Below are 26,758 nucleotides of genomic sequence, written 5' to 3' on the forward strand. Positions count from 1 at the left end.
GCAGCCCAGCCCACCCTGCTTTGCACTGAGGGCTGCTTTCTCATCTTGCTACTGCAGCCTGCACTTACCCTCACCATCAAATTTGCTATTCCCCACCAACATTAGCAACGGAAGTCAGCTTCACTTGATGGTCAGGGCAGATGGAAACTGCAATAAGAGGACACAAGAGAGCAGCCCCAGGCACAGAGCAGGGAGGGCGGGGACACTGCAGAGGGTGGTGCTGTGAAGAGAATCAGCATCCTGTGGCAGCAGCCAGGTCACAAGCACCAGCCTGCCATTCCTAAATATTACCCACTGCTCTCTTGAGGGAGTCGTCATTCCAGATTCGGATGTCCTCCTCCAGCCCTGCGAGCCAGGATCCCTGGCCAGCCTGTATCTCCCATAGCGCACTGAGTCATGGGACCCCTGTGAAGTACCATGTGGCTTGTGCTAAGGAACATTCCTGGGAGAAGTCATCCTCCATGGAGCCCAGTCCATAGAAGCCAAACGGAGCTGGATCTGCATCCATGAGGCAATGGGAACACAACAGGGGAATGCAATTTAATGTTGAAATGATTCAAAATGAAATATTTTAGGACATTTCAATAAACTGAAATACACCAGATTTGGATTGGACCTCCCAAAATATATCTATATATACTGATATAGATAGATAGATAGATAGATAGATAGATAGATAGATAGATAGATAGATAATATCATTATATATATACTAGCGAATTGCCTGTCAAGAATGACAGTGAGGGTGGGGGGAGTGAGGCTAGCACTGCACTGCCACCACCCTGCACCGCTGCTGCCTCCAAGAAGCAGAGCCGGAGAGGACGAGGCCAGCATTGCCACTCCCTCCTCTCCATCCCCGCCATTATGGCAGCCCTCTTTCCCCGCCATCATTCTTGATGGGCAATTCACCCCGCATGCAGCATTGGATGGAGCCACAACCCATTGGGAACCATGTCCCACAAGAGCATTGCAGACAGACACACAGACAGACAGACAAAGCCCTTTATATATATATATATATATATATAATTTTATGTATAATTTTATATATTATATATCATTTTATATACATATACTTTATATATATCTCATTCCTGCAGAAAATATTTGATTTTTAGTGAAATCTGCATTTCCCATTGGAAAATCATTCTGACAGAAGATTCTTCACCCACTTTTGCTTTAGTTTTTGGCATCCAGGCCTACCAAGTGCTGAGCGCTCTGGCCGTGATTCAGCGAAGCACTCCAACACATGTGCTCAAGTCCGTGGTTGGATCACGGCCAGTGTGCTCAGCCCTTTTCAAGATCAAGGCCCCTGTTGAAATGGATAATAAAATGATTCACCTGAAATGCATTAGTCTGGTGAGCAAAAACTGGGCCTTTTAGCTCACCGCAGCAGCCTCACAGTCCTTGCTCTCACCCAGTCTCATTTTCTCACGTACAAGGACACCTACTTTGACACATAGGTAGAGGAGAAGCACCATGCACACAGTAGTGCACTCTCTCCCTTACACACACCACCCACACAAACATAGAGGTAATGCTGTCATGGGATCAAGGCCCCTTTCGAGGGGAAAGGGAAAACTCTTCCTCAGGATTTCTCAAGAAGAAGCCTTGTCTGGTCTCCCTGTCCTGAGAGGACCCCTGAAGCCAGCCCTGGCATGGCTTCACAAGGGGCAAGCCTTTGCCTTTGAGGCCTTGGCTCTTCTCAGTCCTTGGCTTCCCCAGTGATCTGTAGCTCCCGCAACTCTGAGAGCTCCTTCTTTCTGGTCAGCTCGCAGGAAGTGGGCATGTTTTCTTCCTCTAAAGAGGAGGGGTATCAGTGGTGATGTCCCTGCTTCAAAACAAAGTGTTGTCATCTTACTCATCCCACAGGAAATGCAGTCACTGGGCAGAGAAGCCCCCTTGGCTAAACAGGGAAATTTTGGACCTCCTGAAACATAAGAGAGAAGCCTACACCAGATGGAAAGCAGGAATCATTATCAAGGAGGACTACTCAGCACTAGCCCATACCTGTAGAGAGCGGTCCAGAAAAGCCAAGGCAGAAACCGAACTCAGGCTAGCCACCAGAAACAAGGATAACAAAAAGTCCTTCTTCAGACACGTGGGAAGCCACAGAAAGATCAAAGGCAACACTGGACCCCTGCAAGATCAAATGGGACAGCTGACATCTGACACCCAAGGAAAAGCCAGTCTCCTAAATGATTACTTTGCATCAGTTTTCCACCCTCCCAAAGGGGGTCACACTATCAGACAGGACGCAAAAAACCTAGGGAGCAGGAGATGGGCCCACAATTGGCATAGATCAGGTGAGGGAACACCTCGAGAGGCTAGACATCCATAAGTCCATGGGCCCGGGCGGAGTGCACACAAGAGTCTTGAAGGAGCTGGTGGACATCGTAGCACGCCCTATGGTGAAGGTATTCAAAAATTCATGGCACTCGAGTGAGGTTCCAGTAGACTGGAAAAGAGCCAATGTGGTCCCAATCTTCAAGAAAGGAAGGCCAACAGGCCAATCAGTCTGACATCTATCCCTGGAAAGATCTTGGAGAAAATCATCATGGGATCCATCAACAACAGGCCAACAGAAAGCAACCTTCTGAACACCAGACAACACAACTTTGTTACTGGCAGGTCTTGCCTCACCAACCTCGTTGGCTCAACCTTGCCTGGCTGGACCCGATCTCACAAGGTCCCTTCCAGCCCCTAATGTCTATGAAGTCATTGTGCCAGTCCAGCTCCCCATCCTCAGAGTTTAGTCTGTCCTCCCTGGGCTGCTCCTTTTCTTTCTGTCCTCCCTGGGACAGTTTTTTTTTCTCTTTACTCCATGAGTCTACCTGTTTTCTGTCTGTCCTTCCTGAGACCACCATTTTTTCACCTCCAAGCTCTCTCAAAGCCTCAGCCATTCCCCTCAGGCCTAGTCGAGCACCCTTACAACAAAGCAGTTACAAAACTGTAGTGTTCACCTGGGGACAACATTCACCCTATACAACGAAACATTGATGTCACAGGGAAACCAATCCGAGCACAGTCTCTGTGGCCTGCTGCATAAAGGTGTCTGCTGATAAAATTATTTACAGCAAAGCCTGCGCATACTGAGCTTCCCAAAGTGTCTCCTGCAAGAACTGCAGGCAAGAACTCAGACGCTTAGTTTCTTTCATCACGAATACCCACTACTGCAGTCTCTCATCCCTCCAGATCCTTTGCCTTTCTATCATTACAACTACTTTGGTTTTCACGGCTGCTGTCACTCTGATGGGGAAAGTGGGAGGTTACAGCTCAAACTCAGCAGTAAGTGGAGAAAGTGTTTACAGTGTTTACAAACTTCATGATAACCCAACAAGAAAAAAAAAAACCCATGATCCTCACGTCATGGTTGTTATCATCAAGCTCCATGGCCAAGTTTACCTGTCCTGTTTTTCATATGTGCTGCCCCACCCATATTCCTGTCAGGGTGCTGCTGCAGAGGTCCTTCTCCTAGCCTGTTACTGTGGCCCTAGTGCCTGGCCACAATCCTATACTACTGCTGGTAATTAGTGCTTTGTGCAGTACACTGTCCTCCAAACCTCTCACTCTGCCTCCCCAATCATTGCAAAGAAAAGCAGGGCCCGGCCTCGCTCAGTCTCAACCTCTTTGGAGCAGGAGTCCCTAGAACCCAGCTCTGCCATTCTGGCTGCTGAGAAAGGACATGCAGGCTAGAGACAGAAATTACACATGAACCGGTCTAAGTGACCAGAAACCAATTCAAATCTGTAACACAACAGAAGTTCAGTGCACATAAACCGTTTGCAAAATGACCAAAGCCAGTTTAAGATAGACCTGCATGGATGTAGTATCAGACTTAACTGATTTAGGTTAAATCTATTTAGTGAACTTCTGTTCCAGATCCCCTCCAGATTCAAGTTAACTCACAATCCCCCAGCATCCCAGTATGATTTGCAGCCCCCCACAAAGCTCCCTTTGCAGGGTGGGCAGGCTAACCTTGGCCCAAGCTGTCTGCTCCAGCCAAGTAGGGAGCTGGGCTCTAGCTCCCCCAGCTTTTGACCTGGGCCACTGCACTCATGTGGCTGCACTTCTGGAATCTGCAATGAATGTCTGTTTACTTCCTTATCAGTTCAATATATGCAGCTTAAACTAACCTCTGAAGATTGGATTGATTCAGCCATGAGCTTTTTGACTGTCTGTACTTAGCCACAAAGGCCACCAGGAGAAGGGGCTCCCTGCACCCTGTCTTCAGGGTTTTCAGACTGCACTGGGGCAGTTAGGATTTCTCCCTATTCAGGCCTATGGCCTCTACTCTCCACTTTAGACTTTGAAAGCCTTCTTTATTACTTCACTAAAACAATGGCAGAACACAGTGTATGGCTAATCAGTGTAAGCAGCATGATGAATAGCAACTAGAAAGTTGGCACCTGATACTAAATCATGACGTGCCTGTTCCTGCTCCCATGGAACAGAGAGGGATTTCTGCAACAGCCCTCCAGGCTCCAGTCACGTCTCTCACAGTCTTCTCAGGCACTTCCCTACGGGCACAGACCCACCAAGGAGAGTTAGTACTGGGGTAAACTAAAAGAGCCGCAGACTTTGAAGTGTCGAAGAAGTAGAGTTTGGTCAGACCAAGTTTTCTGTTGCCTTGCACCCTCCAATCCTGTCCCCACCCTGTTTTCTATGAATACAATTAGGGTACAGACACAAAACATATTTACTCAGGAATAATTTGACTTCACTCTGGTGTAAAAACAGGATGGACACAGTACATGCAACCTTAGGCCAGTGTGTGTCAATCTTTTACATTGTAAAATTACCCCTTTGAATGGGAGTACATTAGTCATATATCCACTCTCCTAGTTAATTTGATCCCAGAACAGTGGATTACAATGCAAACCAGCTCCCCGCCAACCTACTGGCCAGGTGCTAAAATAGCACCTACTGCTGGTAGCTACCTTAGGAGAATTGGTCATGAGTCTGTGGGTGCATCTACATGTGCATTAATGCACTGTTGCTATTGCACATTAAGTTTAGTACCTCCAATATGAGGTACCGCTACTGCACAGTAGCAAAGGCATACAATCTTTTTGTGATGCTTAATGCGCAGTAGATTAATTCTACTGTGCATTAGCACATTAGCACAGCCTTTGCCATGACACGCTAATACGCAGTAAAATTAGTCTACTGTGCAGTAAGCATCACAAAAAGACTGTGCGCCTTTGCTACTGTGCAGTAGCTCTCACTCGAATCACGTGCTCTATGGCTGCAGTGATTGCCATACCATCTTTGCGTTCTGGTAAGCATTTTTTTAGGTCAGTCTGTGGGAAATCGTGGCCAACACCATTTTTTGCAGCAATTGCAGAGTTGCTGTTTTTCACAGTTTCTGCAAAAATTCTGAAACCGCGATTTAAGTAGGTCTCTACTTATGATGAAATTGAGCACAAGCAGATTGAACCACTTGCCTCAGCAAAAGAAAGCGCGTGCCTAGGTATCAATCAAGTTCATCAAATGCAGTTGCTGCAGGAATCTGTGGCCAAACTCTGCTCTCAGCCATCCCAGAGGATCTGAAACTCCTCCAGCCTCTCCAATAGTAGAATGCAATGGAGTTACTCCAAGTTGGCAGCAGTGTAACCGAGAGCAGAATCTGACTCTTCTTTACACTGCCAAAGCTGAAACATATTTGGCACACTGAATTGAATCTATCTCCGAGTCTGAGAATGCAGACATGTGACATGATTACTATAGAGTAATTTAACCCAGATTTTAATCCTTAATACATTGATTCTGTAGCGAGACACAGAGCATGTCTACATGAGATGCTTAATGCACAGTAGACTAATTCTACTGCTCATTAGTGCATCATGGCAAAGGCTCTGAAAAACAAGTTTTCATAGCCCACATTGAGCCCCGGCAGCCTCATTCCTTGCTGCCAATTGGCGCCAAAACACTTTTGCTTTCCTGAGCTAGTGACAAAATGAAGGCATCAGTCAGGAAAGCAAAAGTGTTTTGGTGCCAATCAGCAGCAAGGGATGAGGCTGCTGGGGCCTCTCCGCCAAGGAGTGGCAAGGGGCAGGATCGCTGTGAAATGCCCACATAATCAGCTCTGTGCGCCACAACATGGGTTGTGAAAAACCCTTTGTCTTGCCACAATTCAAGTAGGACCATAATCATAAGGTAAATGAAAAATGAGATGTTTGTACTGTTAAAACAAGGCCCGATAGCTGCTGCTTTCTGGAGTGTATGGTGCCATTTTGCATTCTTGAAACCTTAATCATATTTCCCCTGATGTTACGGAAAACAGGCCTTTCTGTTCCCTCCCATGCACTTCAAAGCTAGATTTATCTTCCTCAACCTTCCATATCTATCTCCGGTGTCTGTTTCCTTTGTCATGCATGTTGGCAAGCAGAAGCCCAATTTCTCTTGAAATGCATTCAGTGATCGTAAGAAGTTCGGCAGAGCAAAATCTTCCATTTGCCCCCAAGGCAGTAGTGCCAGCATCTCGCCAAGATAACCCCACAGCCCTGACTTGAATCCAGAAGGAAAGCTGAGTTCAAGCCCATGGCCCTTCATTCCTTAGCTCCTCCACTGAGCCCGTCAGCCCATTAATGCCAACATGCCAGTGATCACTGGCTTGGGGACACAGAGAACTAGCCAGAGATCTGCACATAATCCTATGCTGGGTAAAGAGGAGCCATCTGCTAGTGAGAACTTGTAGTCATTGCGCTCAGAGTTACATTACAAGTCCCCTGGGACATCAGTGTCTCCTAAGACTTCAGTCTGCTGAATCTCCACTTTTATTATCTCATGATATCAGATTCTTGGAATTTAAACACTTTCTGGATTTGTGCTTCTGCATTGTGTTATTCTCCTTTACCACCAGCTTTCCCTGTCTATTAGCTTGTCAACAGTTCTCAACAGTTACTGAACACTCTCAGGGGCTTGTCTACAACTACCTTCATGCCATGCCCAGGCCTGCCTCCAAAAAGCCCCCCTGCCCCCTCGGTCTTACTTAGGGCACATCAAATCCCAGAAAGAAAGGACCTTTGCTGGTTTAGAGCAGCCCAGAGCACGTGCCCCAGTGCCATTCTCAGGCAGGCTGGCTGGAGCACACTCAAAGCCAACTACCGTGTCTCATGTCTGGGATCTGGGTCAGGCTGACGGGAAGTGAGTGGGCGAGATGCGCTTTTCAGAGGCAGAACCAGGGGGGCACAGACAAGCCCAGTGACATCTACCTTGTTAAAGGGCCTGCTTTGTGTGGATCGCTTGTTCTCCAGTGCTGCCTCCCTGGGGCAAATCCTCTGCTGGTAGAAGTAGGCATGATTCCTCTTCAATGGCCCTATGCCAGTCAGCATCACAGCAGAAAATCAAGGCCTACATTTATACAAGGAAGCAGGGGACAGACTGTCTGGTGCCGAGCACTTTGCACTCTGCCACCCGCCTAATCCGGCCCTAAAGTCATCTGACCCAGACCAGGGATGATCTTCCCTGCTGGCAAAGAGCCCGCACAGGAGCACTTATGCTACTTTCCTTTTCCAGACTGGCTCCTTGTATATTTTCCTAAGCCAGCACAAAAAGGATTCCCAGAAACAGCAGCACTTGGCAGCAAGGTAGTGATTGCCCCAGGGGGAGGTGAGGGGCACAACTCTCTGACATTGCTGGAACATCTGCTGAAAAGTCTAGCAAAGTGCAGTTTGACATGGGTGGAAGAGGAGGGGAAGAGATCGTGTCTGGAGAGCGTGGGGGTCCTTTCCTCTCGCCATGCTTTTGGAGGCTGCTAGACTTTAACTTATTCCAAAACACAAAGCATTTGTTCTTTCAAAACACCTCAGCGAGCTACAGCGAGAGATCACTTCCGGTAGCAGATGACTCCATAAGAGTACAATGTGTGACAGGCTGTATCAAGTGTTGGCTAGCTGGCACCGCCTCAGAGGAACCGTGTTAAGTTATACAAGCAGAGACCGCTTTGCTTCAGTGTGGTGGCATCATTCTAGCACCCAGTCCCTGAAGCGTCCTCTGGCACTTCATTACTTATGTTTCACATCCACATCCATAAGGCCCAGTCATTTGTAAACAGCATTTGTTTTACTTTGCTGCTCCTTTCATTCATGAGATCCATTATTAATCACTGAGTCGCACCCTCCCTTGATAAATACACGCTTGACCTTGCTTTAGGAACAGTTTTCTTCTTGACACTTAGCATATCTAGGAAGTTAATCTGCATGCGCACGGATGCTCGTTCCACAGACCGGCAGCGTGGGGGGAAACTTAAAGGGGGAATTATTTGCTTCCTGGACTCCCTCCCTCTCTCCCACCCCGGGCAGTGAAACCCACCCTCCGTTCTGCTTACTGAGCGTTGTGTGCCGTTGTTAGGGAAAGCTAAATTCTCCTTTAAGAGACCTAGGTTACAGCAAACAGCTGATTTAAGTAGCCTCAACTGATCTTACCGCTGATAAAAGTTAAAAATGCCATAACATCTGCTCTTTTGCAGGCCAGGACAGCTGCATGATCAATTAAAATAGGACTTAGCCTCCACTCATCAGCTACTGCTTCCTTCCTTATTTCAATTTTCTTCTCCTTCGGAGATTGACTTGAGCCTAAATCTCAGCTGCAGAAAAACAGTAATTTCTAGATACTGTGCAACTGGGATGGAAGCCTTACAGCTGCCTTTAGGAGAACTAAAGATATAGGTGCCTGCTCATTTCCCCACACACTTAGTTTCAGGATTGCACAGGTTCACACTACAGTCTCAGGCAAACTCTCCACCTCAGTCAGTCTCACTAGAAGAAACAATGCAAAGAGCCCCACCGAGGCATTTACACTCCGTCAGGGTTACGGAGAGATCTTCAATTTGGGGACTTAGTCTTAGCATTTTGAATGCTCGGTGTCTGTAAATGTTCGATACCAGGTCCCTGGCAGATGTTACACTTACGACATTAAGTCGTAAAACCAGTTAATCACGTCTCAAGTAGTAACCTGGCCACACATCCATGCAGCTAACCACACAATAAAACAGGGAATAAGCCACAAAGCAATGACACAAAACATGTGTAATAACTTTGTGGCTGGTTCCCATTGTGCCTTAAACTGAACGTGTGGCCAGTGCGATCAGCACTCCCAGCCTCTGGAGCCCACCCAAGCCTTGAAGGGCTCCCACAGCTGACAGCACCGATCAGCCGAATGGCACTCCTGGCCACAGGCACCCCAAGCACCTGGCCTGCTACTTGCCGGTGCAGGGGGAGCCAAGTGTCATTGCACCAGCAATAGGGCATGATTGGGATGTCGCACCTCTTGCCATGTATGTGCGGTATGGCAGGAGGCGTGATTGTTAGGATCATGGATCAGATCCCTTCACACCTTTAATTGAACATCTGTCATTCCTTGGTCTCCTCTGATTTTACAACTTATGAAAGTAATAAAAATGTCCTGGAAAAGAGTCCCTCAAATACAAAGATCATTGGGATAAGGCATCGGACCCAGCCAGACTGCAGATCTGGTGCATTCACCTACATTTCTACAATCGCTCTGACAAAACACTCTTAAGTACAGCTGTTATTGGTCCTTGATTCCTGAAATTGCATCATCACATTAGTGTTTCCTCTTGACCATATCTTTGTATAATATTCAAATCTCAGGAACAGCCTAGAGACTGGGTTACTGGGACAGCTGGGAATAGTAATAGGAGAACTGGGATTTCTGATACCTACGGACGAGACAAGGTTAGTTTGCTGAGGGACTGACTGGTGCAATTAGTACAGTCATAGTTCACTAGGGCACAGAGGAAATCCTCTGGTGTTAAATTTACAAACAATGAGGTCCATGATTCAGATAAATCATTTCTGCTCTCTATAAATAGTTAGCATCCCAGACTAAGAAGGAGCTGGCTCATGTTTTGAGCATTGCATTTATGCTGAAGGCGTCAAGAATTTCCATTCCCTTTCATCCATTTCTGGGCTAGATTTATCCTGCTTGATCTATCTAATCCATCTCCACTGCCTGTGCTTTTTGTCATGTAAGTTGGCCAATAGTGCATTTTGTCTTCTCAGTACATTTCAAACGTTTTATAGCATTTGATATAAGCTGTTTGCAATAAGGTTACAGGACTGGCACCTCTCTTCTGTTAGCTGTCTCTCTGTAGCAAGTACTGAGCTGTGGGGAACTGGGAACAATTTATGGATCCGAGTCTTAGCTGCTAGTAAAATAGAGTGCTATAAAACATGCTGTGTGCAAGGCTCATCATCTCATGGAGGCTGTGCTGTTTGGATGGAGCCATTTATATCTGGGAAGCCAATGACAGGGTTGTCATTTGGTGCTGGCCTGCTTTTCTAAGCTGGACTGCAAAGTGAGGTGGACACATTTGCCCATTAATTTGGTGAGAATTGTCAAGCTCTTACAAATAATTCCAACCTGCCGTGCAACACAGGATGGGTGTTCCTCGTTACCATTTTATGACTTGCCTTCTGGTTTCTGGGTCAAATCACGAAGCCTTTCTCTGCAACCATTTGTTAAAAATGGGAAGCTGAGTTCCTCACAAAAACCACCTGACTCCAAGATCTTTTCCCTCAAGAAAAAATACTCCAAATATTGTGAGACTTATGATAAAAAAAAATCACAAGACCTGTAAAGAGAATGAACGCAATCTATAGATTTTCAGCAGTGAATATCAGGTAAGAATAGGGGGTTGAATGGTATTGGTAGGTCATGTCAAGCAAGGCCATTACTGAAAGATAGCATCCAATTTTGATGTCTGCATTAAAAAGATATTCAACACTTGAAAAGAGGTTTGAAAAGAGCTGAGGAATGGTTTTAGGTCTGGAAAATATATCATAAGGAGATACTTAATAAGCACAGTCTATTTAGTGAAGGCAGATTAAATGAAGGGGATGATAGCAGTCCTTTCTGGCTTCAAAATCTTGAAATGCATACGACTTGAAAAGTAAAGCAATAAGCACCATCTTCCCCATCAGGCCAAAAGCTATGTTGAATGGATTCAGCCGTATCCTGGCCCTCGAGGCTTTGCTTCATTCCCACTTCAGGAATTCCCATTTCGGGAAACACACTTTCAATGTTTTTCAAATGTTTTAAATATCAGAGGAAGAAAAGTGTGCAGCAAGTGAAATACAAAATCCATCCTTTGGCGATGCCACAGAAAATGGTGATGCCATTCTGCTCAAAGCTATCCCAAGACTTTCATTTGAAAAATGTTAGATACCACAGACATGTGTTATTTGCAGTCTTGACATGAGATGATTACAGGGACAATCCAAGAGAGGGGTTTATTTCAATTTGTAACTAAAATATAGCATTTGTGCCAATTAAAGTGCACACACAAAGGGAAACCATGAGTATGTCATTTTGCACTTTAATTGGCCTAAGTATAGTGTTTTTGCTATAAACTGAACTAAATTGCAGGTTATAAAGCCACAAGGAGAAAATCAAATTTGCCCATAATAAAGTTGTGTTTATTTTAAGGGATAACAACATTGGGAATGGGCATTAGGGATTTATTGGTTGATTTCTTAGTGGCAATTCAAGTATACCAGTGTAAAGAACAATTGGCATATTTGATTCACTGAACTATTGCAAATAAATCTTCATGGCTCTCCCACTGTGAGCATGGGGAATCCAAGTACTGCTATGCTCATCTGTCTCAGATCCGTTGGCATTTATGTTTTAATATTGCATTCAGTCCAATAAAACACATATTTATACGGGAGGAAAGAGCAGGAGAAACAAGAGAGGAGACTCTAGTAACACCTCTAAATCATGCATCTGGGAGTCAGCAGGCATGAGAGCTCAGATTTGTGTTACACATTTCCCAAGTGATTGTGGGTAAGTCACCTTACGCCCAGTTTTCTTGTTAACGGCTTCCAGCCAGGACACACCTGTAAAACCCTGAGGGACCAACTTGGATGTGCTGGGGACTCACAGTTCTGCTTGAGGATGCTCCAAACCTTTGAAAAGCAGGTCCCTGGCGGCTCTCATGGGACACCTTAAGAAAACGAGTCAAATGGAATTAGAGGTCACTTGGGAAACGATACCCAGGAACTTGCCTGTTTGCTCAGCTGCACAAGAGAGGTCACCATATTTCCATACCAAAAATAAGTTCTGAGGTATGAGCAGAATAATTGGGGGTGAGGGCAGTCAATAGGACACCAGCCCCAGGTAGGGCACCGCTATGGCGTCCTCCATCTAGGAGTGTTTGCAACTGCAGGCACAGGCCTGTGCTGCCCAGCCAAAGACGCAGGGCAGCCACATCCCCACGGCCCAGTAATGTATCTGGGAGAGGAGCAGGGGGGAGAATGACACCATGGGAGGCACAGCCTTGCACCTAGGTGCGGGGTGGGCCAAATGGGGCACTAGGAATAGCTCTGGGAAGTCCATACCACTGCCTGTCCCTCAACTGCAGCAGCCTTAAGCCTGTGCTAGTACAGCAGCAACCTAAGCAGCTGCTGCCCCAAGTGAGAAGAGCTGGAGCAGATAAGACTCCTCTCCCTCTTCCCCCTCCCCCCCATCCCCTCAGCCCACCCTGCAGTGGTGGTCCGCACTACCACCGCCACCACCTCTGCCCTGGGCACTGAAAGGGGTGGCTAATGGCTATGCCTCTGGGTGGATACATTAATACATTTAAAGTTCTTCAAAGACAGCCGGAAAGTGCAAGAACTGAATTTCCTTTCTATTCCTGGTGAACATTTGAGCTGCTATTAAGCAAGGGCTAAGGAACAGACCCTCAGCGTTATTCATACATCTAATTCTCACAAAAATTGACAGGAGTTAGGCGACTCAACGCTGTTCAAGGTATAGGCCTTGGTGTTTCTGCACCCCCCTCCAAAGATAACATGGTTTCATCATGTCTCAGCCACAGATGGGCTCAGTTAGGTATGAAATTGGGGTGGGGGGGATGGTTAATGTAAGCAGGTCATTTATCCTGTTACTTTTTGCCAGGGAGTCAACTCCATGATTAGTTTCTCAGACCATTCTAATTTCCACAAAATGAACTTGTCTTTAATAAAATAAATCAAACCAAACCAGAATCCTCTGCCCTCGCTGGGCCCCTTTTCGCTCTGGCTTATAGATTCAAAGATTGTAAGGGGCTGGAAGGGACCTTGGAAGATCATTGGGTCCAGCCCCTGCACCAGGCAGGAAAGACAACTGGGGTCTTCTCTTTACAGCAAGCTGTACCCTCACAACTTGCTTCCCTCTCCCCCTGCTTTCTCTCCTGAGAGCTTTTTAAAGATCCCAGGGGGACACTCCCTCGTTAGCAAAGTGCCTCACATCTGAACAGAGCTGTTAGTAGCAGGGATGTGCTGCAAGAAAAGGGCTCTGACAAAAATGCCCCAAATTCACTTGTGATTAACCCTGACTCGACAGAAGGGAGGGGTGTTTCCCATCCAAGTCTAAGCACTGTCCTTTTCCAAATTTCCTGAGCTTCTACATATACAAAGTTTTAAAATGCCAAAAATGGAAACAAGTGTTCTGGTGTGGGTCACACAATATGGTTCCTTCAAACATAAACCCATAATTTTTCTGTTCACCAAAACAAATAAATGGTTCAAATGGACCCCAAACAAGATGTTTTTTATGATTAGTTTGGGTTTGGGTTTGGCCACTGCACACTTGCACAACTCAGCCTCTGACCATCCATCCCCGCTAACCTCATTTCCCAGTCCTAGCATGTCATTTGCTTGACTCATAGCCAAGAAGCTGATGTAGTTTCATGCGAGGATTTAGCTTGGCTAGTCACCCCCAGCCACATGCTAATGCAAAAATTAGGAGTTCAGAGCTGTCTTACAAAGCTGAGCACAAGCTGAAGTCAAGAACTGAAAAATAACAGTTCTCACCTGAGTGGGCCCATATGCACAAGCAGCTTTTCAAGTGACAAGGCATAATGCAATAAAACTGTCGATCTGAGTAGTTCCAAGAGTTTAGCAAACTAAATTCAACTGAGGGACTAAAGTCTACTGAGAGTGGTCAAAGGCAACTTTGATCTTCTGTTTGTCTTCCTGACCAGCCCTAAAAGACTTGCCGTACTTTGGATTTCTATTACAAAGCTGTCACATCCTCTAATGGATGGGAGATAGGAAAATACTTTCCTTATGGGCAGTTTAAGCCATAACTGCAAGGTTTCTTGCCTCCGTCTCTCAAGCGCTGGCCTCTATTAGAAAAAATTATATTGGATTAGATAAACTGTTGCTCTGCTCTGGTATCATATGAAACAGTTCCTGTTTTCCATGCGTATATTAGTTAGAAGTTTAGTAAAAACTCTTCAAATTGTCTTTGCTTCCATGCACACTTCTCCCAAGCAGTGAAAAACTCAGTGAGATCTATGAATCTCTCCTTCCGACTTGCAAGCCATTTGATCTATGAAACCTTCATCTGATGTTACAAATGACACTTGTCTGCAGCTTGCACACTACGTTGTAAGATGTCAGCAGACATCCGACATCTCCCTTTTCCTGGTAAAGCTGATGGGCCTTTTGAAAGATAAGCTCCATTTTTAATAATGGCAACAAGGGTGACAACCCCACGTGGATTACATTACATTACATGGTCTAATGCAACCAGAGACTAAATCATAGAAGGGCTCAGTCATATTCTGCCCAAAAGCAACCTCTGTGTTAAAGAATATATCTTGATGCTTAATTAATTGAGCCAGTAATCTAAAAGACCTCTGTTGACCAAGCCTATTATCTCAAAACTGTACATACTATGTAATCATCATGGTTTGGCTGGGATGGGTAGTGAATGACAATGAACATTAGGTGATCCGTTGTTCATCTCAAATGGTTATGAATCTACTGGTCACATTTGTGTCAATCAGCCTGCATCACATCTGATGCTTTGATGGCAATTCCATGCTGTGGTATGAAATGCTGGAGTCATTGGGGGTGGTATAAGCAAATGTGGTGCAAGAACAAAAGTTGTGTAAACTGCCAGGGGCATGCTGGCCACTAATAGGGCTTGTAACTCTGCCAAAGCAGCTGCAATCAAAAACATGTTCTGCTCACTATGGTCAATGATATGACTTGTCAGTCTATGAGAGCAGACACACAGATTAGTCTCTCATAAGGCATATTGACCAGCTTGTACCGGATGCTGTCCAGAGTTCTTCACTGGACAAAGTGACTAAATTCTCCTCTGCTGAGCGAGCCTCATGGAAGCTCTAGTAGCAATACATCACGACCTAGACATCACGCACCAACAGCCAGAAGGCATCCCAGTTTTACTGACTTGCTAGTGATCTGGCAACATCCGAGCCTGGGAGCAAAGCCAAGTTCCAGGTACAGCAGGAGGCAGACAAGGTATGGCAGGATACCTACATAGTCATTTCAACAGAGCTGTACCCAGAATGGGAGGAATATAATACAGGCTGGGAATGTGCACGCTATAGTCAGATCATGAGCAAACATTAAGGAAGCTGCAGCAAATAGTGATACAAGACTGTGGTTCAACTGGGGAGAAATTAGAGAAAGAAAGTGAGAGGGTCACTGTAGTGTACATGGATCTGCCACCAAATCAGTATGGACAGTCACTAGGATTGAAACAACAAAAACATTTGCCTTCCTGGGCAGGTTGTATGATTTTCAAGAGCCTTAAGGCACATGTCTATATTGCTTTCATGGCACTCTGGAGAATGCTGCCAAAAAGCACACCCTCTGCTCACCCACTCTCAGCCCATATGTACCAAACCCAGAAACAACCCACCTCCCCCCAACCCCCGCCACCGCTCGCACAGGCAGCAAAAACTGGGATCTTGTGCATGGGGGGAGGAAGATGCCCTTACGGCCATGTTGTTGCATCATTTCTGGGTTTGGCATGTGCAGAGTGGGATTGTGCTTCTTAGTGACATTTGGGAGCACCGCAGAAATGGTACTAGACTAAAGGGTCTGAAGGCTTCTCTAAGTTAGGCGAGCATTGAGTCCTGGATCCAGAGGGCCCCAGCAATCCCCACCCATAGACATGCTCCAGACCCAAGTCCATAGACATGTTCTAGGCCCAAATGTTCAATAGCGAGGTTACCCCAGGCCTGTCTCCAATGCCCAAGCTTGAGTCCTCAGTTTCCAGCATACCTGAAAGCAGTCACTAGGAAAGTCTGGAGCAGTTTGATGAGCATCTGGGCCTGAAGTGCATCAGTGGATTCGAGAGGGTAGAATATGAACAGGGCATGCTCAGGCCTGACATCCACAGGACTAGTCACAGGCACTGCACGGACAAGTCCTCAGGAGCCTAAAATCAGCTCCACAGTAAGGACCATTTGTCAGGATAGCTACACTAAGATATTATACCAGCAAAGCATATGTCGTGCACACCCAGTGCATCAGCAAAACTGTTCTTTATTAGTATAACTTATTTCAGGCTCTACCTCCCCTCCCACCCAAATCAAATACAATATATTAGAAAACCAACCCTTTGCATCTACAGCAGGGCACCAGCATGATTCTGTTGGTCAGCGGGCTCACCTCATCCATCTATAACCAACAAAACAGGCCCAGCGAAACTCCATAGGGCAGACCGGACCTGGTTGCAGTGATTTTCAATAGGAATTTGGATCCTCAGTAACGAAAGCATTTCTGGACAGTTTAGCTCCTGCTAATATGCATCAGATTTCTTTTCCACTTTGGCAACATTTCTATGGCTCATCATGCCAGAAATGTATTATGGAGCTGAAGAGAAAAATCATATGGCTCTGCAAACAACCAGCAGGCCAACTTACCTGCTTCCCTGCAAGATAACGGCTGGAGTGAATCACATGAGGGCTGTGGTTTTTGCAGGGGAAAGCAATAAATAACATGGTGGAGCTGGCCTACAGCTGGTTTGTCTTCATAGTTTCATAGTTGTTAGGGGCTGGAAGGGACCTTACAGATCATTGGGTCCAGCCCCCCTGCACTTGGGCAGAGAAGACTGCTGCATTTCAGAGGCTATTTAAATCCTAAATACACCACTGAACCCAAAAACATCACCTGCATCTGGCTAGCTCTGCTCAGACCATGCAAAGCAGCTGGAAAACTGCCCAGGGCTGGGGATTTCTCTTGCAGGGGGGATTCCTTGGTCCCATAAAGTCAATACAGACAGCTCTGCTCCTGCCCTCCCACTGCAGGGGCATTCTAAGGGGGGCAGTGGCAGTGGAGGTATGGGCTGAAGTGCCCTGCACACCCATGAACCAAGGCTGGCCCAGCAACCTCTGGGGACTTTTTCTAGAGGCTGAGGATGCTTTAAGTTATTCTGAGCCATACTCTCCACCACCTGCCCCAAATGCAGGGGGGTAAAATGTCTCTAAGCCACTTCCTTCAATCCCCTATCTCCAACACCTGTGGCAGGTACAGCTTAGATGGAACTAAGGATCTGACTCTTACTGTTGCACCAGTGTGTTGCGCTTTCTTTTCACCTGTGGGCCTGGTGGCCAGTTTTTACTCTGTTTATCCCTTATCCAAATGACTAGATAGTTGTGTGAGCTCCTAAACCTGCTGAGCGATCAGCCTGTCCAGCCACACCAGTAGAGTTGTGCCATGTAACAGATTCTGCACAGAACAGTTCTCCCCAGAAGTGACCATTTGTTTCTGTAGTCATGGGGTGCTTTCCTCAGCAAAAGACTTCTCCCATCAACTTAGAAGCCAAGACCTTTAAACGTTTTCAAGCCCCACACTTTCCCACCCCTAACTCTTAACCTTTCCAATTCTCATTACTAGCTGCACAAAGTCAGCAAATACGCATCCAAGTCAGCCTTCCCCAGCTACATCCCTGCATTCATCTGGGCCTTTTAACCCACATGCTCTGAGACGCACTAATATCCTATGTGCCCAGTGAATAATTTTAAGCAGTATTATTATGAGCAGTCTAATATGACTCTCCTGATACACATTTAGCATCATTTCCCATTGACTAATGGGGACTGGGTGGTTTTTTTTTCCCAGTTCTCTCCCTTTCCATTAAACTTTAATGATGGGGCATATTAAACAGATCACTAAACTCCACCAAAGCCGCATACACTTTTAAGTAAAATTAGAGTTATTTGATCTCTGCAATCAATAAGGAATTTATCCAAAATCTATTGAATTCAATAAGAGTCTTTTTATTGATTTCACTGGGCTTTGTATGCGGCCCAAAGTGGATTTGACTATTGGAGTATTTTGCTGAATTATAGCAATAATCAATCAATAAATCTTCCTTATTTCACTTGCTAAGAAAGCTGGTGAAAACGTTGTGCTACAGCTCCAAGATATACATGAAGCACTAGCATTTAGGACAGTGTCACAGCATCCACTCACATTGCACAGCACCTAAGAGCAGTGCACAAAGGTAATACACTGATGTCGATGCCTAGTGAATATTACTCGGTTCCAAATATATCATTGTTTCATAGCACTGGAATGAAGATAGGAAAAAGGTTCTGAACACAGACTGCACTGAGACTAGACATAACCCAAACAGACCCAGTGGGGAGGAAGGGTCCCCCTGCTAATGTCTAGCAGGCATCAGCTGGTGGTCTTAGAGACATTAGCAAATGTCCTTAGATCTCCGGATACCCAAACAGCACCAGTGCTTGCAATTCGCATCTTGTCTAGCTGTTAAGAAACGAGAGCTCAGCTCAAACCATCTGCTTTTGCTGTGACGTTACGTTGCCTTCATTTGGGGAGGATTCTGTCGATGTACATTAGGATGCACATTGTAAGGCACACGCTAATCTGCCTAGCATAAGGGAATGTTGGCATGCAAGGATTAAAGCATGTAAAATCATAACCACTGGCTGGCACTTGCATCTCACAAATAACCTCTGTGTTGCCTCTCTCTTCCAGTAACTGTGACTGTCGGAGGAAAGCAGCACTTGCTGGGACTATATGATACCGCAGGACAGGTACATTATTTTTATTTTGAAAGCTTCTTTCCCTTGCTGATTTTTATTATTGACTCTTCTTTACAAAAATTAAGGAGCAGGGCTATTTTGTGATGGCTGCACTGCTACTCCCCACCCTTTTTTTTCCCCCTAAAACCATTTTCATCCAGGCTCACGAGGCATGGATTGATCTTTTTCCTTTCCAAAAAGAAAATTCAACCTACATTATTCAATCTTTTATATCTCTAACCTTATTACGGCTGCACAGCTCTGCTTTAAAAAGGAATCAACATTTATGAACAGTTAACACACAATGGCATCTGAGATAAAGCTGATAATTCTTACCCCAAGTATAGGATATCAATATATCCCATGCAACCACGTGGCAACACTTGAAAACTATTGTCTTTTAAATATCAGCTGCTCTCAGTAAACTCCAACACACACCTTGCTTTGCAAAACCCATTCTTACCATACAGTTTTCCACATCTACACCCAGCTAAAGCTTACATGAAACAACCAAGGAGGCATTCAGCCTATTGTACCTTGTCTTAAACCTTTTCTTCTTAAGAAACCTTTTCTTAAGCAACCTGTTCTTAAGAAACATGTAACCACTCCATCTCCTGACTTCTCTGTTCCCTCCCCTAGACAAGTCACAAGATACCACCACTATTTCAGCACAACAATCATACACCTGATTAATTTATATCAAGGGTGTCAAATATACAGCCCACTGAACCACATCATCTGGCTTTCAGTGCTGATCCTTTACGGGGCCAGCCCAGGCCTCTCCTTCTTCCCCTCCACAACATACTGGATCCTGAACCATACACTCCCAGACCAACCAGAGCATACGCTGGATCCAATATGACAGGGAGCAGGAGCTCCATGAGTTCCCCGCATACTGGATCTGGCATCCATGCTGCAGGTCATCCCTGAACCGGCTGGAGTAGACGCCATGTCCCAGACTGGCACTAGATCCAGCATGTGGGGTGGGAACATGTCCATGGGCCTGTTCCTCCAGCCCATGGACTGGTTCTGGGCAACTCGTTTGCCCTACAGGGCCCGTTTTATATTACAAGACATTTTGTCCATCCTGAATTGGTCCATCCAATTTGGTTTTAAATCACACCTGCAATTAAACAAGTGCAACTTTCTCATATAAACAAATCCTGAATCATTAACATTTCACTAACAATTTAGGAACATCTGTTCTTGACATTAACTTGCCTGAAATGACAGCATTGGACATGGGCCAATGTCACTGAAATGACTGGAAAAGCTTCTACTGATTTCAGTGACCACTGAATCATGCCCTAGATTAGGTCACGCTTTTGGCTACAGCCAGGTGAGCACTGTCCACTGGAAAATGCATTTCCATTTGGGAATATCAAAGGAAACATTTCATTTGGTTGGTACAAATATTTAAATATCAGCATACTTGATTTTGCTGAACTGGCTCATTGTTAATCAGTTCAACAAACCTTATACTACAGCTCCCTATTGACAGGTTGCCTTAGGGATGTTACAGTCTGGGTTCCAATCCTCTCTATGAGCTCGGCTCCTGGGAGATTAAAGTCTTGTCCCATAACTCAATGAAGATTTCCATCTGATCGAGTTTCACGGGGCATCTTAATCAGATGGTTCTCAGTGCATGATGGAAGACACTGTTCAGCGCTGGGAGCTTGGCTGATAAAAGAGGATGGGGGCTCCTAGACTCCTATGAAGCAATACATCTCAAGGTTATATGATGTTGAATGGGCTCAAAACAAAGTATGTTGTGCCAGTTTGGCAACCCAAAAAAGAAACATTTTAATTTCAAGAATGTTTCATTTTGACGTTTCTCAAGTGCCACTCTTCAGGATTTCTGTTCCCCCAACAAATGGCCGTATTTTAATGTTTCATCTTCTGGGAAATAAAAACAAAGGTTGAAATATTGGAATTTCCCTACCCGCATCACTATGTTCTTCTAACCATGAATCCTTTGCGTGGATGGCATCAGGGTATGTACTTCCCCTTCCCTAGCGGGTCCACCAAAATAGTAATCTAGATTCAGGGCAAGACACAAGGAATATTAGGACCCGTTCTTACATATCCTTACTACTGGCATAAAAAGGGTAGTACACGGAGCAGACACTACGGTACACAGAAGACTCTTCTACGGCATGAACCAGAGGGCAGAGGAACTATGTACGACACAGAAACACTACCGTCACTACAGGAAGCACAGCACCCAGAAGCAGGCACTTGCAGGATTTTGTCCTCAGTGGCTTTGCTTTTGTCTGGTCTTTGTTTTGTCTGGTTTCTTCCTGACGCACTGGCTGCTCCCATTTCTGGAGGAAGTTGCAATTATCTAGTGACACCTGTAGAAGTTAGTTTTATCTAGGTTATGATGGTTGGTTGGTTGTTTTTTTTTTCTTTTTCCCTTTGGTTCCACAAATAAATAATCTGAAAGGCAACAATAAAGAGAGCTAGTATGGCATGAGCTACAGCCATTAGGCACAACAGGATGTCCGGACACAGCAAGACAAATCACAAAGCCAACTACGCAGATATAGCCTCACTCTTGCACCTATTTAAAGGTAATGTAGGACCAGTGGTGGGGCAGCGGGTCCTACAAGTCACCCAACTTGTATTCCCAGCTCCACTAAGCTACTGTGTGACCATAGGTGGGTCCCTTCACTGTCATATGCTTCAATCTCCCCTTCCACTTTTTACAAGGCTGTTCTATTTATAATGTCGGGTCCTTGGGGCAATGATCAACTCCAACTGCATGCATATTGCCTCGCCATATAGAGGTCCCAGGTTGTGATCAGAGTCTTCAGGCGCTATCAAGATGCAAATAATCAACAAAACAACAAATCACATAATTGAACGTGTCATTCAAGAATGTACACATAAAATCACTTAATTTACATGTACAAACAATAATTTGCACAAAGGTAGGATTCTGGGTGCATGCACATATTGCACAATTCAGTAGTAGCATTGCAGGACTGGGAAAACATCTGGCCAGGGTTTTGTTCGTGACTCCAGATTTGCCAGTTCTGTCTTCAGACGAATGCCAAACCTCAACGTTATGTTGTATGGGCATATGGGTGTGTACGGGCGACTCCTCCACATGTCATCTCTTTTGACAACACTTCCTTTCATTTGCTCTCCTGAGCCAAAATGAAAACACGAAGCTGTGACACTCACTGACAGAAACATTTCCCCTGCCACACACTCTGTGACAATCATTTTGCCCTCTCCAGCGATCTCGCTCACATTAGCCGAGGCATGCCTGCCTTCAAGTGACGCTCATCAACTATAACTGACTTGTCAGAATCATTTTCATTTTAAATTTCAGTCCAAAGGACACAGTCATTGAGTCAAGACGTTACGCAGCATGAATCACTTTGTGATTAATAGATCGTATCTTCGCAGCGTCTGGAAGGTTGATCTTTCCCACGTGCTCCAACTATAATGACAGCTCCTACGGGTTTTTCCCCCTCCCCCTCGGATGGTGTGGGCTTTCCAAAGACATGGACATGAAGTCATTGCCAGAAATAACGCTTGGCATGACTGTGCAATAAAACATATGCTAATGAAATAACAATTGAAAAAATATGTCCCCCTGCAGCATCACCCCTGGCAGTGGGAGGAAAGATCTGGCAGGGGGGCCTCACATCTTGGGCACTTAGTTTTCTGCATCAGTGGGACAAACGGTCCCAGAAAAAAAATGTTCCCAGAGCCAGGCTCTGTAACAGCATGCTTTGAAGGAACGACACTGAAGGCAGAGATAGGGGACAGAGGGAAGGTAGAGGAAGCAGCAGCATGACAAAAACAACAAGCCCTGGAGGGCTTTCCGTTTCTGAGCATAACCAGTTGCACGATGAAAAGTGCATAAGCAGCAGTCACACTGTTTTCTGCAGCCTCCTCACCCTCAGCTTACGCCTAAGCAGAGCCCAGCAATACCCAAACTGGCTCTGCCCCTTTCTACCCGGGACCAGTCAGAACAAAGTGCAGCCAGCTCTCAGGGAACCATATTTTCATAGATTTCATAGACATTAGGGCTGGAAGGGACCTCGCAAGATCATCAGGTCCAGTCCCCTGCCGCAGGGGCAGGAAGTCAGCTGGGGTCAAATGATCCCAGCAAGATAAATATCCAAGTGTGGTTTAAAGGTGTCCAGAGTAGGTGCTTGCACCACTTCCGAGGGGAGTCTATTCTATACTCTGGAGACTTGGACAGTAAAGAAGTTTTTCCTATGTCCAGTCTAAAATGGTCTTCCAGCAGTTTGTGACCATTAGACCTTGTCTTCCCCTGGGGAGTCCTGGTGTACAGACGTTCTCCCAGTTCCTGGTACACATCCCTAATATACTTATAGGCCATCACCAAGTCCCTCCCTGAGCCTTTGCTTTTCCAAGCTGAAGAGTCCCATGCCTTTCAGCTTTTCCTCATAAGACTTGTTCTCTCTGATCATGCGCGTGGCTCTCCTCCAGACTCTCTCGAGCTTCTCCACATCCTTCCTAAATTGCGGAGCCCAGAACTGGACGCAGTACTCCTGCTGCGGCCTCACCAAGGCCAAACACAGCGGGAGGGTGACTTCCTCGGTCTTGCTTGAGATGCACTGATAGATACAAGCCAGGGTTTTGTTTGCTTTGTCAGCTGCGGCATTGCATTGGTGGCTCATGTTCATCTTGTGGTCAATCATGACCCCAAAGTCTCTTGCAGTGCTAGTGAGTGTAGCACTGCCAAGCCTGTAATTATAATGTGGATTTTTTTTCCCCGCCCCCCGAGGTGCAGCATCTTGCATTTCTCAGTGTTGAACACGATCAGGTTTTGATCTGCCCACCTTGCAAGCCTGTCGAGGTCAGCAAGGACACACTAACCCCTTTCGCTACCATGCCAGAGACCAAAAGGGCGTCTCACACTCCATGGTGGTCAGACTGGAGTCACATTATGAGAGAGTCAGACTGTAAGCTAGGTGGTGTTTGGGACATTTGCTCCACAATCAGCAGGTGACTCAATCTCTGAGCTCCACTGAAGTCAGGCCGCTAGCACTCCCTTCATCACAAAGCACTGTCAGGGAGATAGTATGTAGATAAAAGCACCCACTAAGCCACATTGCACAGGCCCTGAAGTCTCTTCTAGGGGCCCTTTAATAGATATCAGAACACTTTACGAAGTAGGTCAGGTTCATAACTCCCATTTTACAGATGGGCAAATAAAGGCATGGGGGTTGAGAAGCAACTTGCCCAAAGCGACCCAGCAGGTTTGGAATGGAAATAGAACCCTTTATCATCCAACAAGCTACGAGCTCAGAACATTGTTTCCTGTTTTTATTACAAGAGTCCTATCAGAGACAAATGAATTATAAAACAGGTCATGAGTCTGCAATCCCAAGGCATGCTCATGAAGGGACATGGTGGTTGTACCCTCAAGGCCTAATAGCAAAGCTAAAGAGAGTGTTTGCTTGTTGGTGGAGGGAGGGTTCAGAAGCTGTTTCCAGTTTTGCCATGGGGTCACAAAGTGGGGAAGTATGAGATCCACTGTGTTATGTGGCCAATAAAAGCCTGTACAAGTTTACAACCCTGAAATAAACACATTCTTACATGCCCTGTATTTGAAGACATAAACCAACTAGGATCTCTGAATACAGAGGCATAGGAACTGCTGGACTGAATCAGACCCAGCTAGTCTAATATCCTGTCTGGCCCGAATGGCCAAGACCACATGCTTGAGAGGACCATGCAAGAACCTCAGTGATGTGGGATAATCTGCCTCCTATACTCAGTCCCACCCAGGTTTAGCAGCGATTGGCTAAAGCCTGGGTGCACAAGTTTGATATCTCATTTAGAGATAGGAATGATAACAGCTCTGGATATTCCTGATATCCATACAAATATATAAGCCCGTTCTGAATCTTATTAAGTTCTTAGCCTCAGTGACTCCCTTTGAATGCAAAACTAACCCCATGTGTAGGATATTCCATAACAGTTCATTATATCGTCTTCTCCTGGAGCCGCTCTTAGAGTCATAGGATCCGAGCAGGGCTGGAAGGAACCGCGTAAAGTCATCTAGTCCAGCCTCCTGCTCGAGGCAGGAACATCTGTGACTAAACCGTTCCAGGCAAGTGCCTCTTAGGGATGCTGTCAGAGACCAGAGGTGAACCTCATCTAGTCTGGCCATTCCTATGGTCTCCAGAGGGAACAGGATAAGAAGGAAGCCCCAAATTAACTCTTCCCATGATATGCAAGCTTAACTTCCATGCTCCTCACTGGTAGCCCACACTGACATGCTGACAATGTGTATTGATGCTTGGATGTGGTGCGTAGCTACCCTCTCCCTTTGCACTAAAAGCCTAGATCACGTCCTGCGCTGCGAACACAAAATGAGAACAGTCCTGATAAGGAATTTTCCGAGAGCTGCAAAGCAGCAGGCAAAAAAATTAAATGAACGCTTCTGAAAGTAGCTGTCACCTACATACAGAAGGGTCATGGCTTTTAGTGTGCTGTTAAAATTACAAGCTAAGTTTCCACCCTTCTAAACAGGCAAGTCCCGCATATTTTAAATAGATATATTTAGCAATTTATTTTCAAGAGCCCGTATGAAAATACAAAGAGTGTCTGCTGCCACCTTGTGGTTTTGCATGGGATCTGCTTTGTAACTACAAGACTAACCTGAAAGTATGAAGTGATTTGCCAGACGCGAAGTGCCAGCCCATGTGCATTGCATGATAAATGCATTTAATCTTTGAAAAGGCATCAGCTTTGATGGTCTGGATCTAAGGGGCTTCATGGGGTAAAATAATATCATGTCATCAGGCAGCAGAAGGCCAGACTTCAAGTAGCTGCATTACACCCCTCCGGTCCACTCAAAATTCAGCTTTCAGTGTTATCAAATTGTTCCATTAATCCAATTATGCCGCTCCATTTTGGACTCTTCACTGCATCTAATGGATGTGTCTTGTTATCTTCAAAGCCTTGCATGATGCACTCCTCCTTACCTTATCTCTTATCACTTCACACTCTCTGCTCCCACATCAATACCAGTCTTGCTGTCTCACTTAGATGATTCTACCAATCTCTTTATATTTTCTTCCACGTCGTTCTCTACACCTCTTTCATGAGCCAGTATGCCAAACTGTTTCCTTCTCATCATTCAAATTCTTCTTCAAATCTATACCTGCTACAACATCTACAAGAAGTTAGTTAGTGGTGGTTAGCTGTGTTAGCTTCGAGTTAGGCAGGAGGCAGGGCAGGGCAACACCTTATAGGTAAGTCATTCAGAGAAGAATGAGGTTTCATGGGCCACCGCCTACTTTGTCAGATGCTTTGAATCTGCACAGAATCGCATTTGATTAAGTTGGCTGTAGCCTACAAAAGGTCAAGACTCTCTTAACAAGTTAGTCTATAAGGAGGCCTGTACACAAGCCAGGAGGCCGCTCTGACATGCTGTACTTACAGTGCATTAGAGCAGGCTCGACTAATCAAGTCTGCTGATGTGTGATAATTACTGTACTCCAGCAGCCTTCACGTATCAGCGTCTCCACACTTGAGAGGGTTCAGAGGAGGGCCACCCGCTTGGTTGGAGGGCAGCAGGACAGGCCCTATGAGGAGAGGCTGAGGGACCTGAACCTGTTCAGCCTCAGCAAGAGGAGGCTGAGGGGGGATTTGGTGGCTGCCTACAAGCTCATTAGGGGAGATCAGCAGCAAATAGGAAGGGCCCTATTCCCCCCAGCACCACCTGGGGTGATGAGGAGCAATGGCCAGAAGCTGCTGGAGAATAGGTTCAGGTTAGAGATTAGGAGGCACTATTTCACTGTTAGGGTGGCTAGGATCTGGAACCAACTCCCTAGGGAAGTTGTCCTCGCTCCTACCTTAGGTAAATTCAAAAAGAGGTTGAATGAACACCTGTCTGGGGTCATGTGATCCCAGCGTGTGCTCCGGCCAGTGGCGGGG

The 26,758-nt window shown here is 45.8% G+C and overlaps 1 protein-coding gene across 2 annotated transcripts in view; it reads left to right on the forward strand.

The window, feature by feature from the left end:
* Window positions 1-26,758, forward strand: part of RHOJ (ras homolog family member J) — a 97,739-nt gene that overhangs the window by 44,729 nt on the left and 26,252 nt on the right. For both annotated transcript variants that reach the window (XM_025197950.1, XM_006018665.3), the window contains exon 2: window positions 18,777-18,835. In XM_025197950.1, the coding sequence (XP_025053735.1) occupies window positions 18,777-18,835 (59 nt within the window). The remainder of the gene's footprint in view (window positions 1-18,776; window positions 18,836-26,758) is intronic.

The sequence above is a fragment of the Alligator sinensis genome, unplaced genomic scaffold (assembly GCF_000455745.1).
Source record: "Alligator sinensis unplaced genomic scaffold, ASM45574v1 scaffold13_1, whole genome shotgun sequence".
In the NCBI taxonomy this organism is placed as follows: domain Eukaryota; kingdom Metazoa; phylum Chordata; order Crocodylia; family Alligatoridae; genus Alligator; species Alligator sinensis.